At 37.1% G+C, this 22,555-nt stretch overlaps 1 protein-coding gene across 4 annotated transcripts in view; it reads left to right on the top strand.

The window, feature by feature from the left end:
• Positions 1 to 20,889, top strand: part of LOC126774779 (E3 ubiquitin-protein ligase AMFR-like) — a 43,979-nt gene extending 23,090 nt beyond the window's left edge. The window contains exons 2-9 of one of the 4 annotated variants that reach the window (XM_050496328.1): positions 2,386 to 2,643; positions 13,198 to 13,350; positions 13,633 to 13,743; positions 13,937 to 14,115; positions 16,557 to 16,667; positions 16,790 to 16,926; positions 17,667 to 18,114; positions 18,182 to 18,535. In XM_050496328.1, the coding sequence (XP_050352285.1) occupies positions 2,386 to 2,643; positions 13,198 to 13,350; positions 13,633 to 13,743; positions 13,937 to 14,115; positions 16,557 to 16,667; positions 16,790 to 16,926; positions 17,667 to 18,114; positions 18,182 to 18,389 (1,605 nt within the window). In that variant the 3' untranslated portion in view covers positions 18,390 to 18,535. Of the gene's footprint in view, positions 1 to 2,385; positions 2,644 to 13,197; positions 13,351 to 13,632; positions 13,744 to 13,936; positions 14,116 to 16,556; positions 16,668 to 16,789; positions 16,927 to 17,666; positions 18,115 to 18,181 lie in introns of all 4 variants that reach the window. The other 3 variants (XM_050496330.1, XM_050496327.1, XM_050496329.1) reach the window with 3 other exon arrangements.
• Positions 20,890 to 22,555: the final 1,666 nt, after the last annotated feature.

Genomic DNA, 22,555 nt, shown 5'->3' with positions numbered 1-22,555 from the left:
TGGCCAAGACCGTGGGTTTTCTTAGTATAAAATTATTAGCTTACATCCCACAAGCTACGTGATTGCAGCCACGTCCGCCAAATGACTAGTTATAATAATTCTTATTTTTTTAATTATTTGAGATAATTGTTGTGTGTAACACGCCACTAGACAGCGCAGCAGCACGTCAACTCCTACAGCGATTACCGTACATCCAATCGCCATGGCTATTAAGCACACATGCATATATGTATACACAGGCAGGACATCTGGCGGGGTTTGCTAGTACGGTGTAAAATTAGTAGCATGTTTTTCAAAGGCATATAATAGAAGGATTTTTTAGTTTGTTAATTATTCTACAACCTTCTCAACAAATTTCCGTAAAATAATGTTCCGGTTTTAAGGATGATTGAGACAGTTTAATGACATGGATCTGAGATGGCATCTTCTGATTACCATGGGCAGAAATGGTTGATACTTTTTAAATTCAATGTTCTATACATTGACAAAGATGGCCATTTAAATGTGGAGATGAATTGTCCGACAAACCATACTTAAATGGAAAAAATAATATAGAAAACGACGGTTATGCACATTAATTATTTAAAATAAAATTCAAATCAGTCGATAAAGTTATATGACGATGGTTGGTTGACCTTAAGAACAGTTGATCAATGTCGATGCGGTTGTTTTCGAGGTTACGATAATACCGATATAACACCGGGAGTTTGCTGTAAAACACTATTTGTTTATAATTATTATCCACTATTGCAATTTTAATATTTAATTATTTTAATTCAACTTGTGACGTAAATCCTTTTAAGAACTTAAACATACAACCTTCCATTCCCAACTAATTAAGGTTGAATTAAAAAAAAAAAGTAAATTCCATAAAATTTGGTTTAGTGTTAGAGGAACGATCATAGTAATAATATTATTTTATATTTTAGTACGTTTTGAGATATGAAATAAATTGTCGAAAAGCATAAGTTGTATTTGTATTTCAATTACCATACTAGGGCCCAGTTGCAAATCGATTGATGATTTTTTATTTATATATATTATTTATTAAATATGTCCATTATAACATATGCACAAGTGCGGACGCAAAAACAGATGCACTTTCTATTCCCTCACTCTCATAATCCGCCTATCGGAATAGTTACCACTATATGGATGGTATACAAGCAACTACTTTTTTTTTAATTTTAAAATAAATGACAAACATCCTACACGCACAGCCTAAACCGCTGGGTCTAGCAGAATGAAATTTCGCACAGAAAATCGATATCATAAGCCATTTAAAAACAATTGTTTGGAAATTCGTCATCCTGATGTTAGAAATATAGAAATCGGCATTCAACTCTAATGGTAATGAGTTAAAGACACTTATTCAATCTTTTTTGAAAATTAATCACTTAAGAGGATTAAACTTAAGATGTATAAAATTCGTTATTTTTGAAAGTTAAAAATACGATAATCGTTTAGTTTTCTCTCTAAACTGTGTCTGGTATTCATCTGAAATATACCAAAACCCATTTTTATACAAGAAAAAATATAATTCACTGCGTGTGTACCTGACCCACTTTAGTCTAAATTAACACGTATCATTAGAGAATGGATTAATAGTGGTGCTTCGTAAAAAATAACTTTGCTAGTTTGAATTGTTTCAGACAAAAAAAAAACATAACATTCTCTCGAATGACCTCATAACGCAATTAGGCGGAGGTCAAACGGAGGAAACTAGATTATATTAATTTTTGGTGCTTTATATAATAGTAAAATATGATTAGCTACTTACATCAAATCTAGCGAGCATGTATAAAACATATTATATATTTAAACGATTACAGCTAAGTAGCAACTAATTTAGGTGGGCTTAATATTTAAGTAGAGCCCAAAAGCGTTAACCGATTATTATCGTCTGACTATAGATATATTTATAAGAAAAGAATAAAAAATCTTTTATCCAATTTTATTTTTATGTCATACATAGTGTTGTTTCAATTTTACGAAAAACAACGTTCTTGTAACGTATTGGAGCAAGCGCCCATCTGGCGAATCTAATCCCTGAGCGTCCTTACAGGTTCCCACGCATTAGGCACAAGCACGATCCAGCGTATCAACGCTAGAAAAAGTACGCGAATTTACGACATAGCTCACGGATTTATAACCGTCGCCGCGCGATAGTTTTGCACGTCTGACTGCTTTGATACTTTTGATTCTGTTTATTTATGTCATTGTTGTACAGTGTACATAATTTTTTTGACTGATTGGTAGTACAAAACCATTTCATACAATAGCATTGTCATAAGGCAGTATATTATATTCTTTGAAATAAGAAAAATATCTTGTAGGTTTAACTAGATGAAATACATTTATGTATATATATCCTGTTTTTTTCAGACACTCATCAATATGGCGTACTGTTCGCTGGTCTTGCTCGGAGTCTTTATTCAGAAGTTAGTGTTCGGAAAGCTACGGGTCTCGGAGGCGCAGCGCGTCAAGGACAAGTTCTGGAATTATTTGTTTTACAAATTCATCTTCGTGTTCGGCGTCCTCAATGTGCAGTACATGGACGAGGTGCTGCTCTGGTGCTCCTGGTTCACCCTCGTCGGTTTCCTGCACCTGCTGGGTCAGCTCTGCAAGGATAGATTTGATTATGTAAGTAATTAAATTATTTCTTAAATTAATTCTAGTTAAATAGTTCGGAATGATCTAAGAATATTAATTTAAAATAAATTAATACTTTTAAAGCAATATGATGATGATATTTACTGATGTTTTCCGTCTTATACGACCCTTACTACACGTTACATCACGGTTCTTCTACAACATCACATTCAATACGACGCGGTAATTGTGCCTTAAATATTGTTAGAAAAGCAAACGAACTTTGACACCATATACGTCTCCTCCAGACGTAATTCGAAAAACTTGTAAATATCAAATCCATTTGATATCTACAAGTTTTTCGACTATTATCTTGTAAAAATTGGTATTTAACTTAGATTCAATTTAAATATTCTCCTCTGTTAAAAAATTATTTGATATTGATACGATCGCGTGTGATATAGATTACATATATGTAATTGCTACGTATATACGTTTATTTACAATAATATTGGGTTATTATAAAATGTTACCAGAATAATATATTCATGTATATAAGTTTCGATGACGTTGTTTACTAAAGTAGGTTACAAAAATATTTGTTTCCCAGTAATTTAATTTGATTGTATTTTTTTTATTCTTGTTATAACGCAATACAAATTGGCAGCGATGTTGTAAATACTTCAGCGTCATCGCATTGTCATCGCAGATGTTTACAATTTATATTAAAATGCTAATGTACAAAACTAGCAGCCACCTTGTCTTATGTGTGAGGTGCAAGACTGAAATTTTGTGCAATGTGTTCGTAAAAATACTTAACGGAACAGTAACCGTAGCAATTTTAGTATCTATAATAATAGGTATTTATAACCCAAAAACTCGAGAGTCGTCTACCGAAAGCCAAACTGGAGTTATTTTGATGCTTGATAACGATAATAATATCAGAATTTAATGTAAAATTTAAGGTCAGTACCTCGGCAAGTACTAGTAGTATAGAAGTAATCATTTTTGCCGATACTGCAATATATACGTTTCTTTATGTTCAAATTAAATCACTACATTTTATAAAACAAAGTCCGCCGCCGCGTCTGTCTGTCGGTCTGTCTGTTCGGTGGAAAAATCATTAAAGTTTTGGGTATATTGGCGGAAAAAATGGCGATGATTTGTAAAGATGTCGATGATGATGAGTATTACTAAATCATTACGATGGATAGTACAAACAATTCTGTATTGAAAATTAACAACAATCTTGGAATGGTCTAGTTAATTCATCGTCGGCTTAGTGTCGGTAGTTTTCGTCTGTTCTATTATTCAATTCAATTCAATTTATTTGCTTTAAACACAATATACATGTTTAGTCAATATATTTATGATATGCAAATATTTTAACTTAAATTAACTATTAATATATAATAACTATTAAATAAAAAATAAAAAAGAGTCGAGATGGCCCAGTGGTAAGAACGCGCGAATCCTAACTGATGACCGTGGGTGTAACCCCGGGCAAGCACCACTGAATTTTCATGTGCTTAATTTGTGATTATAATTCATCTCGTGCTTTACGGTAAAAGAAAAATCGCGAGGAAACCGGCATGTGTCTAATTGCACTGAAAATCTGCCACGTGTGTATTCCACCAACCCGCATTGGAGCAGCGTGGTGGAATAAGCTCCAAACCTTCTCCTCAAAAAGAGGAGAGGAGGCCTTTAACCCAGCAGTGGGACATTCACAGGCTGTTATGGTATTAAATAAAATATTTATAGGCATTACATTACATTATAAAGGTACAAGTCACAATATACATTTTGCCATTAAATTATAAACCAAGACATAATTATAATACTTCATTTAATTAACAGTTATAAAATTGAGAAATAAATGTATTTGACATCTCTTATAGCGTAAAAACATTTGTCAACCAAGCAGTCATGTAATTTTTTCTTGAATTTTAAATAAGGTAGATCTTTAGAATCGGATATTGTTTAACCCGTGTGCATTGTATGACGTCTGATTCGGCGAATATACTAAAATTTATTGCATTGAATCAATCTCTGAAATTATCCGTTTCACAATGTTCCCGTCCAATAGTAATTCAAACGGGTTTATGTATTTCCAACCATTCCTTATTAACTTAACGCTTGTAATCCTGACCAATGTGTCAGCACTAAACTTAAATGGTTTTCTATTTGTCAAGTTAATGGCTTTTGCTTATTATCTTCTCTTTTTTATTTTCTATGAACTAAATATTTGACAATTACGGTCGTAGCCTGAGTTCAAACCGCTTGCTCCGATGTTTTGGAACAAAGTCAATAACAGAAAGGTTACCTAATATTCATTTTCAGAAAATTATTTGTAAAGTTTTTATTCATTTATCTTTTTCTTACTACAAAGTTTGTTGTTAATTTAAAAGGATTTTAATCTTTTTTAAAATATAATATTTATGTGTTCAATTTCTCTTTAAACATTTAAATAATATTAATATCAATGCATCCGACACAAACAATGCGTATAAAAAAGTTTTCTCCCTTTATAGACGTCATGAACAAACAATGGAGATTTTTTAATTTCGGCGCATACTTGATGCCTTATGTCCTTTTTTAACGTAAAAACCTTCAGGAAGGTACTCCAGGTACCTTGTGGGATTCCTTGGTGGGAACCGGGCTATTTGAGATTCATACCTATTAAAACTGCTATTAACACTACAATGGCCATCTTCAGCATGGAACGGAGACGCTGCGAAAGCATATCGATTATGCATCCGTGATCCTTACCCTGCTATGCTCCGCTCGCGATGGTCTCCTCAGGGGTTTTTTTCGCTCTCTAAAACACCACACCGCTTCAATGCGGATCCATGGTGTTCTGTTTTCCATGGTCTCGGATGAAAATTGGCCACTTGTGCGGGTACCGTCCTTCCTTCCATCACGAAATGAATTACAAACATAAGTTAAGCACAGGAAAATACCATAACGCTTGTTCGGGCTTGAATCAGCAATTCTTCACTGGGCAATCTCGGTTAGTTAAATCATTTTAATAAAAAAGGAAAAGTTAATTTATTAGTAACACGTATCACACTGTTCCTGAAGTTAATGGTAGCAAATAAAATATCTTCATACCAACCTTCATGCTAGCGAGGTCACAAATTCGAACGTTTGCCTAGTAAAAGTACGAATTTCGCAGCTCAAAACGGTCTCTACCAGTTATATTATTTAAACATTCAAATTAAATACATTTTCTTTTTTTTTTTTTTTGTCAGTTGGTATTTATTCCTTTCACATTTGGAAAGTCTACATTTACGTAATATTATTGATAGCGCCGTATAAAAATAAATCATCATTATTTTATTAATCGAATATTTTATTTTATATGAAATATATACACAATAGCCGAGATGGCCCTGTGGTAAGAACGGGTGAATCTTAACCGATGATCGTGGGTTCAAACCCGGGCAAGTACCTCTGAATTTTCATGTGCTTAATTTGTGATTATAATTCATCTCGTGCTTGACGGTGAAGGAAAACATCGTGAGGAAACCTGCATGTGTCTAATTTCACTGAAATTCTGCCACATGTGAATTCTACCAACCCGCATTGGAGCAGCGTGGTGGAATAAGCTCCAAACCTTCTCCTCAAAAAGAGGAGAGGAGGCCTTTAGCCCAGCAGTGGGACATTCACAGGCTGTTACGGTTACGGTTATATACACAAAACGTTAATCAAAAAGTTAAATTTTAGATGTTAATGTAAAATTATTGTGTAAATTTTTTCAATGTATTATGAAGGCAGACAAGTGGTCCTTGTATAGAAACTGGCACTTTAATAATGTTATGTCTTTTGTGCATGTAATTGCACTGACTGACTCATCATCATTCAAACCGAAGCATGTTGCTGTTTGGAGGTGAATTGCTTAAATTAATTTATTCATACACTAACGATTGTAAATTTCGTGTATGACGTTGGTCATTACACTTCCTTGAAAAACTAAAAAAACACCCAATAAATGTTGCCTTAATTGCAGCTTCAATATATATGTATTTATATTACAATGTCGTATACGGTAATTATCTTATGTTCGTAAATCTTTATGTCGTAATTATAAATATATATTTGTTATAATATTGGTGAAAATTATAAATGTGTTAATTAATTGTTAATATTTTCACATCTTTCATGAGAATCATTTTAATGTTTTCACATTGTTTCCAAGTTTAATTGGCACATTTGTAACAACATAGTTCAGTAGACACTTATAATTGTATGTCTAGTATTTAATTGACTTCATCGTTGCTGTTTTTTTCCGCTATTTTACTATATATACGTATAATAAATGTAAAAGCTTTATAATGTTAGCATATTTCCATATCTATTTGGTTTAACGCTTTTCTTTATATTACAGTTAGGCTAACGGGCAAATGGGCCACTTGATGTTTTAAGTGGTCTCCACCGCCCAAGGATATTGGCGATGTATGAAATATTAACCACTTACATCGCCAATGCGGTAACAACCTTGGGAACGAAGATGTTATGTTCCTTGTGTCTGTAGTTACACTGGCTCACTCGCCCTTCAAATCGGAACACAACAATACTAAGTATTGCTGCTTAGCGGCAAAATATCTGATGAGTGGGTGGTACCTACCCAGACGAGCTTGCACACAGCCTTATCATCTAGTACATTTAATACATCATAATCGACACTATACTCGAGAGTAGCGGACTTGCGATGTTACCGCGCCGGGGAAAAAAACTGGACTTAAGCCCATCTTATTTAGCATTCAAAATAAAGTCTCTTTAATTTATTTTTACTTGATAAGTTATTAGTTGTTACGGTTCTCTACCGTATGATGCGCGCTGGATGGTACGTCCTTTTGTAATACGTTCATTGTTTAAACATATTAATTTGGCGACGTTGGCGTCCCATTCGTTTGTCGCCCGGGCGGTAATTACGTGTAGTGTGGTGTAGTTGTACGTAATTAAAAGTTCACTTCCGCGTACGTTTCCATATATTAATTTTATTTTATTACAAATTGTCTTTATAAGTACACAATTTATTTATTTATAATAATTACAAATTAAAACTAATAGGTTTACGGGTAATAGTTGCCGCTGCCACATGACACTAAGTATCTTAAATAACAATAAAAGAAAAGATAAATAGAGTAAAAATAAATTTTACAAAATTTGGAAGTACATAATGAATTATAAGTGGCATTAATATTACAATACTACTCAAAACTATATAATAACAAAATAAAAACCAACATTAATAAAACTGAGATTAGTTGTTATTAGCCAACAACGAAAACCTTAGATAGTTCAACATAAGAGTCTTAAATTTTACAAGCTCATTTGAAAATTCATCGACATCTGACTTATTATGTAATGAGTTATACTGTTTGATTAATCTATTAATGGGGGGGGTATGATCCTAAGTTAGACTTGGTTGAAAATTCGAATATTATTATTAAATATGTACGTATTTTTTAAGATTCATCTGATTTAGATGAAAGTCTTGTCTAAACCTAGACGGTACTTTACAATACTCCCTTATTAATATCCCAGAAAGGAGGACAGTCAAAAGTAAAAATAATCATGTTTTGTTTTTGATATTTTGCAAATCGCCCAATATGGCTTACTTACTTTCTTTTATAGTTATTTTGAATTCACAGAAATGCCTACTTTAATTTTATATCTAAATAATTAATTATTTTTCGGTAACGAACCTTTAAATTATAACCTACATTTAAAAATAAAACATAGCGAATCTATAAAAAGGACCTTTAATTATGAGGTTAAACATTTTATTTTCTGTTGTTTTCATTGTATAATATTCATTAGCAATATACGTTAATCAGTTGACCTCATTACAGCGATCGAATCAATTAGTTTTAAATATACTTATCATTTGTATAAATTAATACATTATACGCACGCAATATCATAAGCACAGCAATGTGTACACCTTTTTTTCCTCGCTGGAAAAACGCCTTTACGCCTTTCCGCCACATAACGTGGGGGAAACGCGTACACGCGTGTTCGAGTCGCCGGCACTGCAAGCGCCGGAATACCCACAAAAAACTGGGCACCACATGCAGGAATTTGATACCTCCCGCCACGCTATCCCTTGCAGATACTTACCTAAACAGCCATGTCCGGTAAGCACCGAGTAAGCCTAAACGTGAGTGTGCCGTATCTTCTTGCTACCCAGCGAATCAAGGTGGGGGCGGATCGCCTGGCGCCAAGCCTACTGACGGAGACCCCAGGTCCTCCTCCCATCTACGAATCAGGGCTTGTTAGGCTAGAGCCCTGATTCGCCCAACAATGCGTACACCTTACCGAATTTTGGCAATTACGAATTATTTCACAAGCGATATTATACTGCGCAAGTGGACTCGATTCCCTCAACCTCATAGGATCAATGATAGGATCCGACACGAGAGAAGATAGATCAGGCGCAGGATCAGAGGTTTTTAACGTGCTTTCCGAGGCAAAAGAGAGTAACTCAGCCGGGCTGCCACTGATCATTTATGAACCTTTTATACCTGGAGTTACCGATACCACCGGGGTGTCGGTAGTACACACGAACTTAAAACACAAGATACGTAATCAGTCGAATGACATTAACAAAATAAAATATAATAAATGTTGTAAATAATGTTTTTATCATTAATACTGACTTTAAGAATTAAGTCGGTGCGCATGAACTCGGGGCAAAACAAACGAAATCAGCTGATATTTTATACATTGAGTACAATTTATATTTACAATTAAAGGGTGCTTGATTAACTGGTGATAGAGCTTTATGCAAGTTCGTCTGGGTAAGTACCACTCACTCATCAGACATTCTAATGCAAAACAGCAGTTCTTGTATTGATGTGTTCCGGTTTGAAGGCTGAGTGAGCCAGTGTAATTACACTGGCTCACACAGGCACAAGGGACATAACATCTTATTTCCCAAAGTTGGTGGCGCATTGGGGATGTAAGTGATGGTTAACATTTCTTACATTGCCAATGTCTATGGCCGTTAGTGACGTATCCGCCTATTTATTCTATAAAAATAAAAAAACATGATTAAGCGTATCAAGTAAACCCCGTATTGTATAGTAGTCTTGTTGTGCTATTTCAATTTCATGAAAAATATAACTCTAGTAAAGTTCTTGCGGATAAATTAAGGACACGGGCCCTAGTTTCTACTTCCAGCGAACGGATCGCATCGATCGAGTTTAAAATTAATCTCACCTGCACTAGAGAACTATTACTTTGAATTTTAAAAGCTGCTAGTTGAGAGTAGTGTTTCATATTACTCATTTATAAGTAATTTGTATTAAAATAATCTTAATTGTTTATTTATTATCTCGTAGTCGACGTTAAGGATATTTTGTTTGGAGACGCACATAAGTAGGATAAAATTCTGTCAAATTAATATGAACTAACTTCAACCTTTACCCGGTAGTGAGACCTTTACGTGCTTACCCGTATATTGCGTATATTATTGCCTCCAACTATCAAAATGAATACAAATGATTGCAAGCGCTGTGAACAGAAAATACTAAATATAAAGGCTAAAATATAACAATTTCTAGCCGCAGACTGTATAGCACGGGTATTGAATATCGCAAGTCACGTGGACTCGTCGGACATCACGGAAATGTTATTGAAATAAATACATAGTTATATGATAAACGAGTACTTACAACTAGGATCAGATTTCATTCGGCTTAAGATATACTACGATTATTTATCAGCGACGCCCTAATTAAATTGAGTTATACTAAATAATTTTAATAATCTGATTGAAAACTAGTGACTAAAAGCAACACAGGTCGGTTGAGAAACTACGGAATACGTGTTCGTCTAATATCACACAGCAAAATTATAAAAAAATGTACATATCCAAGGCGCATTGTGAAAAGGCACTGTAGCTTTCGTTTAATAAAACTTTAATTTTAATGTTTACGTACTTATGTGCAGATGATTTCAAAAACCTAACACCTGCAATTGTCTCACTACTGGTTTATCTCTATTTTCCCGTCGCTATTTATAACTTGCTTGTAATCGTTGAAGACGGCATTGATTTATAAGGTTACTAGTAGTTACTAATCGGAATAAACGGACACGACAACTTATTTATCCATCTAAACCCTGAAGTAACCTTCTCAAGACCAAGGAACAATAGTTAAACCACCATTCGTTTTGGGCACAAGTGGTTTCACGAAGGCGCAAACATTGAACATCACTATATTCATCAGTTATTAAACAAATGGAGATTAAAAAAAAAAAAAACAAAGTCGTGATTGCTTAATGCCCTTGTCTTCGCTCGACTAGTACCTTTCGATTGATATTATATTAATATTTCAATTCTCATTTCTTTCCTTCAATAAAAATGTACGAGAACATTCGATGTTCAAGCACAAATGTGTGGGTGTATCGCTTTATATACTTTATATACGGAGCTCGACAAACTAGCGACCCGCCAACGCTTCTGCGTCAGAGATGGATGCTGTATTGATCGCGTCGGGCTTGAAGCCTGTTGAACGCACACGTTGAATGTTGTAATTGTGGCGCTTTATAATTTTATAATATGCATTATCCGATGACTATTACGATGGTAGTTTTCAATTTGACAATCAATAACTATGTGTAAATATTGAAGGAAGGATTTTGAATTTGGGATTAATTAAATCGAATCAAAATATACTTCATTTAATTACGCTCTTTCAGGAACTTCTGTATGGTCATTATACAGGATTCATTTAAAGATAAAGCTACCACCGTTTTGGAATTTGATATATATATAAACATAATATAATTATAAATAATCAGTCATAGATTTTTATTGTGTCTTAAAAATTATAAGCGTAGTTTGGATACTATTATTTATGATTGAAACATCTGCATTCCCAATTCTATTATAATGCAATAAATTACTTTTGCCTCTTGCGAGAAGACAGACAGTGAATCAGATTGCAACACAATCTCTAAACTAATTTGAAAGGACTAAAGACTTGATATTAATTTTAATACAATACAAAACAAAGAGCATATTTACTCAACCTGAGATTATATAAAGATTATTTTTCAGAAGTAAGTACTGAATTTTTTCCGATTCACGAACCGGTGTCAGCTTTATAATTAAATAAATACATATAGTTGTTAAATTATGATTCAAAAGCGTACTTAAATTATATTTTATTTGTGTTTTTTCGGAAAATTCTAAGTATGAAAAAGGGAGCAAAACAACAGATTAACGTCCACAAATGATTTTTACAAATGTATAGTATGAAAGCAAACATTATTACAAAATAATTATAGTCTGGTTACATATTTTATCTGTACCAACTTCGAATGGCAGTGTAGTACGTGTCTCTGTTTTTTGTTTTTCTATTTTGTGAAATAGCGATCGATACAGGCGGTATTCACACATGATTAAACCAGTTCCTACAATATAGGAACTGATTTTCGAACGTATGACCTTAAGTTTTTTTTTTCGAACGTAATATTTATACTGACGTAATTTACAAGCTTTTAAAATAATTATATTTATATTATCATTTATTATTAAACAATCCATTCGATGGGATAGATTAATGAGTTATTACAAGAAAAATATTTCAATGAATAAACTTCTTCTTATTTTTGATCTTTTGAGTGGAATAGCTTTAAAATACAATTGCGAAGCCTGTATTGAACAGCTATATCACTCGTTCTTCAGGACATATTGAACGGACGTCTCCGAAGTATATTGAAAACAGACGAAAGCAATAAAATAATATACAATGATTTTTGCTTGCTAGACTTCATCTTATAAATAACCAGTAATTTAATTTAACTTATGAAAATGAATGAATACCATTTAACCAAGGTATTTGTCCCATTTTAATTAAGTCTGATACATAAGCCTTAAATATTATAAAGTTTACAATTCCAAAGCAGGAGGGAGGGAGCAAAAATTGAGAGTAAAAGGGACAAAGTAAAAGGGAGTTCCCCATTGTAAAGACTATTAAAAGATATTTTTTTCTCCAGACTGGCGTCTGTGCCTTTATGAGTTCCTTTTCTTATTCATGTATTGATCTTTTATGGTTAGGTTACACCCTTATGGTTAATCACCAGCTGACCGTCTTGGTTTCGAAGGAGGGAAATAAGGATTTTATCTCGTTTCTTACCAATAAGATAAAGGTTCGTCAACCGATATATTCGCCCGTACTGCGGCTTTAGCATTAGGCTTACACGTCCTGTATCTTTCTACGTTTATTTATATACACGATACACATGAGGCAGACTTTCAGTGAAATTAGACACAAGCAGGTTTCTTCATGATGTTTTCCTTCCCCGTCAAGCACGAGACGAATTATAAAAACACTAATTAAATACATGAAAATTCAGTGGTGCTTGCCCGGGTTTGAAACCACGATCATCGGTTAAGATTCGCGCGTTCTAACCACTGGGCCATCTCGGTTTTAAAAGAAGTGTAAAAGGATTTTTTTTTCAAATAAATGCATCGCCTTATTCGCGATTTATTGAAGAAACCTATCTCCACCAAATATGATACCTTTATCTCCCCCCATATTATATCCAATTATTAGAATTTACGCAATGTTGTTGTCTCCTCCCGTCTAGCTGGCGTCGACAGCGACCACGTCTCGCTGGGCGAGCACGCGGGTCCTCGGTCTGCTGATTGGCATTCTGGCTGCTGCATGCGCTCTCTTCGTAGTAGCTGTCGTATGGGGACTGCCGGCCGGGAAGGACACATTTGCCTTTATGGCTGCTGAGGTAAAAGAGATTTCATACTAATTCAATTACTTTGCGCTAAAATGTATGCATAACGAATTTGTGGCTGTGATTTTGATTTGATCTATTTCTTACATGTAAGACCGCAGTAATATATAAGTATTATGTGAAAATCCATACTGGTAGATACAAAGACAGTTCGAACGTTAATGTACAAACATACTTCTCACTCTGCTTTACACCTAACAAAAGATTGGAGATACAGGACCTTAATGTTGATAAATAGGCTGTATTTATTAAAAAGTACATATTTTTTGCACGCAGTGTCTGCTGCTGGGCATGTCCGCGCTACACGTGTTGGCACGTTTTGTGTTGCGAGCTCACGACGCGGACGCGGCCGGCCCCGCCTCCTACTACACGCACCTCGTCTTCGACGTAAGTACTTACGCCCATTAAACCCCACTTGCTTCACGAAGGGCTAGGCCGTTACATAACCTACTTTAAAGTTTTGCCGTAAAATTCTTCTAAATCGATTTCGAAATTAGAGTCACTACTCCGCCGCTTCAGTAATATATAGCGAGACTCGTCAGAGTGGACAGTGTCTCAGAATAAAATGTAACCCTCGAAGGCCGCGTCGCTGGTAACGGAGACGATCCACGTGACGCACATGGTGGTGTACAGCAACGTGGTGGTGTCGATGGCGTCGCTCGTGCTGCTCATGCAGCTGCGCCACCTGCTGTACGCCATGCTCGCGCGCCTGCGCCGCCACCGCCTCTACGCCGCGCTCTCCTCGCACATGAGTCGCAAGTGAGTACGACACGCACACGCACACGCACACGCACACACACACACACACACACACACACACACACACTTGCAACTGTAGATCCCCACCTACAGTTGCAAGGACCTCTAGGTAAGTGAGACCGAGGTAATTAAATTTGTTTTTTCCTTAACACAATATATAAGTACGTATAAAATGTAATAGGACAATAATTAGACAATAACAACCTATTATAATATATAATCAGGATTTACGTTTATGATTTAAAATGATGATTAGTTTTGACTGATCATGACATCGTTGACCGATTATAAAATAAAAAGCTAATCTGTCAACGAAATATATAATTAAGATAATCGACAATCACAAACAGATATACGACGAAACACAACGAATTATTACAAATAAATACCAACACTTGAAGTAATTAAGACGGTATGATTACGCGTATCATTTCAAAATATATTTCTTGAAATTTTATAAAATAATAGATGCCTTATATATTATATATTCAAGAGTATGAAACTAACCCTTGTCACGTCAATAGTTTAAATTTAAATCGGGTAAAACTGCGAAGACAGCTCTATCATAATATGTATGTAGTATGTCTTAAAACGTTTTTCGAAACGTACTGCGTTTTCTGGTATAAGTTTTACATTATATTTATGTAAGTTACGTAAATGTGGATTTTTAGTTGTTTTTTCAATTAGGCAATTAAAAAAAACGTCTCAACATTCATTAGTTTAGAGAGATAATTGTTCCGTTTTATTCACAGTTAGCTTTTACCACCTAGCACCGGGTTTCACTTTGTATATGCTTTCTGTTTTTGGACATGGACAAAATCTTACACAGTTGTACGTAAGAAGCTCAGTAGTAATATACGACCTCATATATAAATGTTACTTAGCGGCCGTTTATTTAAACACTAATTTCTCCCTTTCTGACACTATTGATTTGACATTCGAAAGAAGAAGACACAACAGCTTATCTAATTACCCGCTGAAGAACGTGTATAAGTAAGCCGGATAGTGAACAAATAGCAATTACTTATGAATGATACCATAACTGATTGTCAGTGATTACTCCTCTAATCATATTCAAATGTTTCTTTTATCAGGAGATTAGGTTTTCGACTAACTTATAACGCTGTAGATACCGAGCTTCGATTCGGGGCAATCATTGAGTTTTTATGTAAATAATTTCTCAGTAGAAGTCGGAAGTATGGAAACTAGTAAAAATTTCTGCGCCCGAATTCTCTCATTTCGGATTGCCGTCCTAACGCATTCTGCCACATGTGTTTTCTACCAACCCGCATTGGAGCAGCGTAGTGGAATAAGCTCCAAACGTTCTCCTCAAAAGGGAGAGGAGGCCTTAGCCCAGCAGTGGGACATTAACAGGCTGTTACTGTACAGTACTGTCCCATCACATGAGAGTGATGAAATACAGAAGTGCACCCATGTTGACGCACACTTTCTCTTACGCAGTAGGCTAGTCTCCGGACTCAGTCAAAAGGACATCCATATTTATTCAATTAAAAGTCTATTAGGCAAGAAATTTGATATGCAGTTTTATTTTTTGATCATCGAAATAACTGCTTATTAATTTTCCTCATATTAGAGGAAACGAAGAAAACGCTTGACTAATAGATATTTAATTTAAAAAAAACGAATGTTTCGATGAAATAAGCGTTTGAAAACGATTATATGAATAATTAGTTATCAAATCCTTTTTAAATGAATTAACTATTAGTGGCACGTTTACGTTGTGCCTTTGTCTGTGGAGAAAATTGGTATCTGAGGCGGTATGCAATAAAAAGTAATTTAACCTATAGGGTTAATTTTACCCTATACCCATTTCTTACCACACTGGTGACCACTTACCATCAGGTGGCCCATATGCTCGTCTGCCTTCCTATTCTATAAAAAAAGCACTGTAAATAAATATTAAATGACCATTTACAAACCCGAGATGGCCCAGTGGTTCGAACGCGTGAATCTTAACCGATGATCGTGGGTTTTAACCCTGGCAAGCAATACTGAATTTTTATGTGCTTAATTTGTGTTTATAATTCATCTCGTGCTTGACGGTGAAGGAAAACATCGTGAGGAAACCTACATGTGTCTAATTTCATTTAAATGTGTATTCTACCAACCCGCATTGGAGCAGCGTGATGGAATAAGCTCCAAAACCTTCTCCTCAAAAGGGAGAGGAGGCCTTAGCCCAGCAGTGGGACATTAACAGGCTGTTACTGTTACTGACCATTTACAATGAAACTTACCAACTGTCTGTATATTCGTACGTATTATTTAGAGATAGTTATTGAAAAGTCGAATTTAATAATTGATACAGTAATTCAGACACTTCCAGGTAAAGATATAAAATACACGACTGTTGCTATTAGTTAAGTCGGAATATAGTAATTTACTGTAATACCGTTCTAACTCGTGTGTGCGTTGCGCGGCAGCTACCCCATGGCGAGCGCGGAGGAGGTGCTGAAACACGAAGACAACTGCGCCATCTGCTGGGAACCCATGAAAGAGGCGCGCAAGCTGCCCTGCTCGCATCTCTTCCACAAGTAACATCATCACTTAATTACTCGAAAAAAATAATTACGAAGTAAACGTTTAATTTCAAACATCGGCGTTTCATCCCGTCGGGATGGCCGCCAGCCGATCTCTTGACCGCCGTCCCCCGCAGCTCGTGCCTGTGCCGCTGGGTGCAGCAGGACGCGTCGTGCCCCACGTGCCGCCGCGCGCTGTCGGCGTCGGGCGAGCCGCACGCGCCGCTGGCCGCGCTCGTGGGGCAGCGGCCCAACCACCTGTTCCACTTCGACGGTCAGCCCCTGCACCTACTCACGCCACACCACATACGCGATGCGTGCGCAGGCGCCGGAGCCTCGACCGCCTTACGTCGAGTTAGCTTCCGAAGCTGATAGGCATCTCGCTTTGACGTATTTATTGGCAGGTAGAAAAGTAGAAACATGCGTCCGCGTAAACGAACGCGTGTAAAAAAACGCGATTTACACTGTCGCCAGACGCCTTCTCGAATCTTTGCGAGAAGAAAATTTGGATTTTATGCTTTAGTGGTTACGTCCCGAAGAATTCCATTTCCCAAAACATTTATTAGTACTTTTTTGGTGCTATCTTCCTTTCACTTTATTGTGCGGTAATAATAGTTGTTATATTAATAATATTTATATTTAAATTCCTTTAACATAAAAAATTTTAATAAAACCTTATGAAATAATTTAAATATATAAATATGTCAATCGAAATTGAAAACATACAACTTGAGCCTGTCAAACGTAAAACATCACATAAATATCGATGTCACAAAAATTAAGAGAATTATTGTTTTTTATAAAACCACCGGTCATAGCTAAGAACGTAGATGTACGCGAGTAGCTCGGTCGAAACTCTTATAGTCTCAGTTCTGTGCTGCGCCGCGTGTTGTCTGCTGCTCAGTTGGAAAGTCACACAGTGGACCTTCGGTATGTCGTTAAACAAATCGAAGTCACAAACATGACACATGTATCTTACAACTGTTACAAGAAAGCTTTAAAATATTTCTTCAGGTTCCCGCTACGTGTCCTGGTTGCCGAGTTTCTCCGTAGAGGTGACGCACGGCACGGGCCTCGACTTGGCGGCGGGCTTAGGGGCAGCCCCGAGGGCGGGGGCGGCCACGGGGACGGGGACCGCGACGAGAACCGCGACCGGAGCGGCGACGGGGACCCCGGCGGGGGCGGCAACGGAAGCGGCGGCGGCGGCGGGAGCGGCGGCGGAGACGGGCGCGAGTGCGGAGGCGGACGCGCTGGTGGAACAAGTGCAGCGACTGTTCCCGCAGTACCCGCGCGCGCTGCTGGCCGCCGACCTGGCCGTGTCCCGCTCCGCGCACCTCACCATCGACAACATCCTGGAGGGCCGCCTGCCGCCGCCGCCCGCCGCGCCCGACCGCGCCCGGCCCGCCGACGCAGACTCCCCGCCGCCGTCGGAAGCGCAACAGGAGAGCGACTCGGCGGAGAAGTAAATATTATTTTAGCATCTAAAACACAGACTCTGCCAGGCGGCGATTCGATCGAACGCGTACCAGTCGTACTCAATGTCCGCACCTGTCGCACAGCTCGGAGGCCGGCCAGTTCAGCGCGTCGGCGGCGGAGCGCGAGGCCACGCTGCGGCGCCGCAAGGACGAGCTGCGCGCCGCCGCCCGCGAGCGCTACCTGCGCCGCCGCCCCGCGCGCCCCGCGCCCCCCGCGCGCCCCGCGCGCCCCGCGCCCGCCGAGCGCAGCCCGCGCAGCTGAGTGTTCCGCCACATCCTCACGCGCCTCGCGCACCCGCGCCCGCCCGCGCCCTAGGCGGCGCCGGCCGCGGGGACTCCCCGGAGGCACGATTTCATTTACGCCCGCACCCCTGCGTCTCGAATGTCTGTGATGTGAAACTGAATCGTTCGTCCCGTCTTTTTTGACGAAATGTAAGGCAGTTGCGGCTCGAGTGTCGTGTCTCACGGCGTCGGTCGTTGAAGTTCGACAGGGACCGGTTTCGCGGGCCGCGCCTCCGGGGACGTTTGGACGATTGTTGAGATTTATACTGATTATATAAATGTTATGTGAGCTGATGTCTTGAAGAACATCACCCGAAATTTATTTACAGTAAGTTAAAAAAAATTATATACATTTTTTGGGTTTTATCAGTAGCGTGTCCCGCTTAACCGACACATTATGACTTGTATGTTCCTTTGTAGTGATCACTCATGTGCGAGAGAGAGAGAGTTATGTAATAGAGTTAAGGCTGATTTTCGCTATGTAATACTTATGTTATATCGTAGACGTGTGCAAACAAGTAACTTTTATATATCTTAATACGTTTAAACTTCGTACGTTACCGAATCTCGTACAAAATGTTAGCAAAACATGACAAGCTCGAGTCTCGCAAGTCCAATGAGATAAGATTACTTGAATTTTCTTAATTGACTAAATATCGTCAAATAAAATAGTTGTCTCGAGTGAAAAAATGTTTTATCGAATTTTCAGTTTTTGTTTAAATTTTGTACGAATTGTAATATGTATCGGTACTTGAGTTGGGTGTGTTCTTTAAAAGCGGAAATTTGACCAGGGACATTATTTTGGTGAGCTGCAAACGTTTGACGACTCGAGTATCGACAACTATACGATATATACATGATGAAGATTTAATGACGAATTACATAATTGTTATAAAATAAACGTAGCGAAATTTGAACCTTTGTGTACCAATCTATCAGCCCCCCCCCCCCCAGTGAATATTCTGTCCGATGTATTCCAAGTGTTATTTATATAATGTTGTAACTTGATGTATGTCCACGACTCTATATGTTAAATGAATGTGATATGATATGCTCTCATTTATTCGAACTCGACGTTAGATAAACGGGAGGATATAAATTTAAGTGTTAGTTTTAATGTTGTTAGTGATATTTTGTGATGCGTGTTGTTGATGTAGCTTTGATGACTTTTAAATATTACGATGTTCATAATTGTCCATTCTCGCTGCATATTGCGTCTCACTAGGGTTTTCAATGGCTTCGACAGAGAGACTCATATCTCTCCTACCCTCCATTTATAAGCTTTTAACGAGACGACGAGCTTCGTGGAGTATTGTTCGATCATGAGGTGTGGGGTAATACAAATATCTAATTTCTGGTCATTTTTGTGCAATTGGCAGCCCTAGTCATGACTCGTAGAAGCTTGTTTGTAAATATATTATTATTATTGTTGTAATTATTTTGTCAATGTGTAGTCAGAAGCAGGCGACTTATTTTTTCTACTATATTAAGAGTGTATTTTTCTAATGTGACATTTCAATGTATATCAAAATCGATTAAGATTGTCCATAAATTTTAATGATATAATAAAACTCCTTTTTGACTCGTTAAGATTGTAGTAGCGGTTAAATGTGTAATCAATATAATAACTGTTCTTTTAGATATTATTCTATTAAAACGTTTTAATATTAAATACCATATAATCTAGCATATTTCACGTGTTATAGTAATAGTTCTATCCGAAGGCGATGGCCATGCTTTTATTCAAATGAAAGTAATTGTAACATTCTAAAATAAAAGTATGATTTTTTTTTTCTTTTTCTAGTTTTACAAAAAAATTTTATGCCATTTTAATAATAGTTATAATCATTCATAATTGATCCTTATGTTAATTTTAAAATAGAATAAAACTAAATTGATTTGTATAGATGAGACAACATTATTTCAGACGTATCACTTTGGTGCAAATAATACATCCAGTGTACCATTGCGTGCTGTTATTATATAATATGTGCTGAGACCAAAGTGGCATTCATGGAGCTAAGTACAATATATACGTGTTCCATCTATATTGTATCCGTATCAGCTATGTGTTTTGTCTTTGTAAAGCTTTGTTTTTGCAATGAAATGTTACGATTTAAACTTGACAGAGTACATAGCGGTTAGTGAATTAAAAATATATCAATGTAGTGATTTGATGTTACATAAATGTTGTTATACATATTTATGAATTAATCTCCACTGAAAGCTCATTGTATTGGTACTTATGTTTAATTGAGAATAATGTACACTTTATCTTTAATCTTGTTCTTTTTGTTTTTGTGACATCGATATTTAGGTATTTTGTAAAATGTATAGCCTCATAACAGTCCCGTAGCAAAACTACAGGACTCCGTTGATTGAATGGGGCTGTATACTTTATTTAATACAGATTTTATTACATTAAATACATGTAACTATTATTGATTCAAAACTAGTCAAAAATAAAGATACTATAAAAAGTAATACTTTTATTTAAAATTGCTTTCTAAACATTACTATTGCGGTAAGTACTGAAACTATCGTACTGAAGCGGGTGTGTCGCAGCTTAACCACCAATTAAAAACTCCAGCAGACTAAGGCCTCTGCCTCGAATTTTGCGGGCAGCGGGGCGGCGGCGGCGGCGGCGCGGCAGCGGGGCGGGCAACGCATACCTGTTCTCCAAACTAGCGGGCAGATCGCGCGGCACTATAGCGGTGTAGTGTTGTGTTCGTGGTTGTGTTGTCGAGATATTTGTTTTTATTCGCGAACGAAATGTCTGAAAAACGGCGACATCTTTTTGATTCAAATTTATTCCTAACGCTCGATTTATTGTGGGCAAAAGAAGAAGTGGATCCCTACTATAGGGCAAGGAAAATAAATGGCGAGTTTTATCGAAATTATGAAGAACAGAGACAAAATCCCGACAAATTCTACGACTAATAATTGGTTAATTATTCTTCTAGTATTTTTATGGTTCACATCTTTGCTGTTCCATATGGGTGTCCTCTCAAAGATTGCCGAAATAATTAGCTCTTGCACGTCCGAAGACATTTTGATACGTCACAAAAAAAATGTACAACACTATACCTACAATGCAGACGCGCAACGCGGGCGGTTACCGCTTGACTGGAGTGCACCGCTCGTTGCCCGCCCCCGCGCCGCTCCTGCACCGCTGTATTCGAGGGCCGGTCCATTTGATTATACGCGTAAGATCCTGCCGCTCCCGCGCCGCCGCCGCCGCCGCCCCGCTGCCCGCGAGATTCGAGGCAGAGGCCTAAGAGTTATTTATTGTGACAAGTCAACAATGTTTACATTAGAGCGTACAGTAAAAATGATTGAAATAATTAATTAAATCTCACGATGACCACCACGCGTGCTTGCCACTTTTGGGACCTCCTCCTAGGCGAAAACAAAAGCGATGCATGCGGCCATCTTGCTGGGGGTGTGGTCAAGCGTGTGACGTCGCTGCGAGGACAATAGATGCGCATGCGACCATATTGCCGAAGGGGTGTATCCATACGTGTGACGACATACATCAGGCCACTGCAACATCGCCTGATCAATGACGTAGTTGATCAGGTGATGTTTGTGCTGCGTTTAGACGCATTGTGCACTCGCCACAATACTATCGATGCAATCAAACTTGAATTATTAATTAGTATATTTATATTACAACTGGCAAACAAGGATAATTTTATACATAACATTATTAAGTTTTATCTCAACTTCAGTCAATCAATTTGTTTATAGTAAAAATGTTACTCTCTGACTTGTACCAAATGAAATTCTGAACTTTGTTTATTATTATAAAAATAAGTACTCAACTTTTACATAAAATTACCTTATCTTATATTATAATAACAAGCTATCCAACTTGACATTGTATGTCATTTTTTTTTAAATAGTTTAATGTACTGAAGCCTTAGTACTATTAAGGTGAAATAGTTTATTTCTCTCTTTTATTTTCAAAAGCAACTTTCTCCTTCACTAGCAAGATCATAATTCAAATATAATTTAACTACCATCAAGAATCTGCTTGTCTATCCTTACCAGACCACGCAATCTTCTTTGCTCTTTTCCTATGCTATTATGATGTTATAAGTTAATAAATAAATATTTGACAATCATTTTTGACGTGTGTATGTA

Source organism: Nymphalis io, chromosome 17 (assembly GCF_905147045.1).
Source record: "Nymphalis io chromosome 17, ilAglIoxx1.1, whole genome shotgun sequence".
Lineage (NCBI taxonomy): Eukaryota > Metazoa > Arthropoda > Insecta > Lepidoptera > Nymphalidae > Nymphalis > Nymphalis io.
Note: the sequence above shows the minus strand (reverse complement) of the source record. Positions and strands in the feature narration are given on the sequence as shown.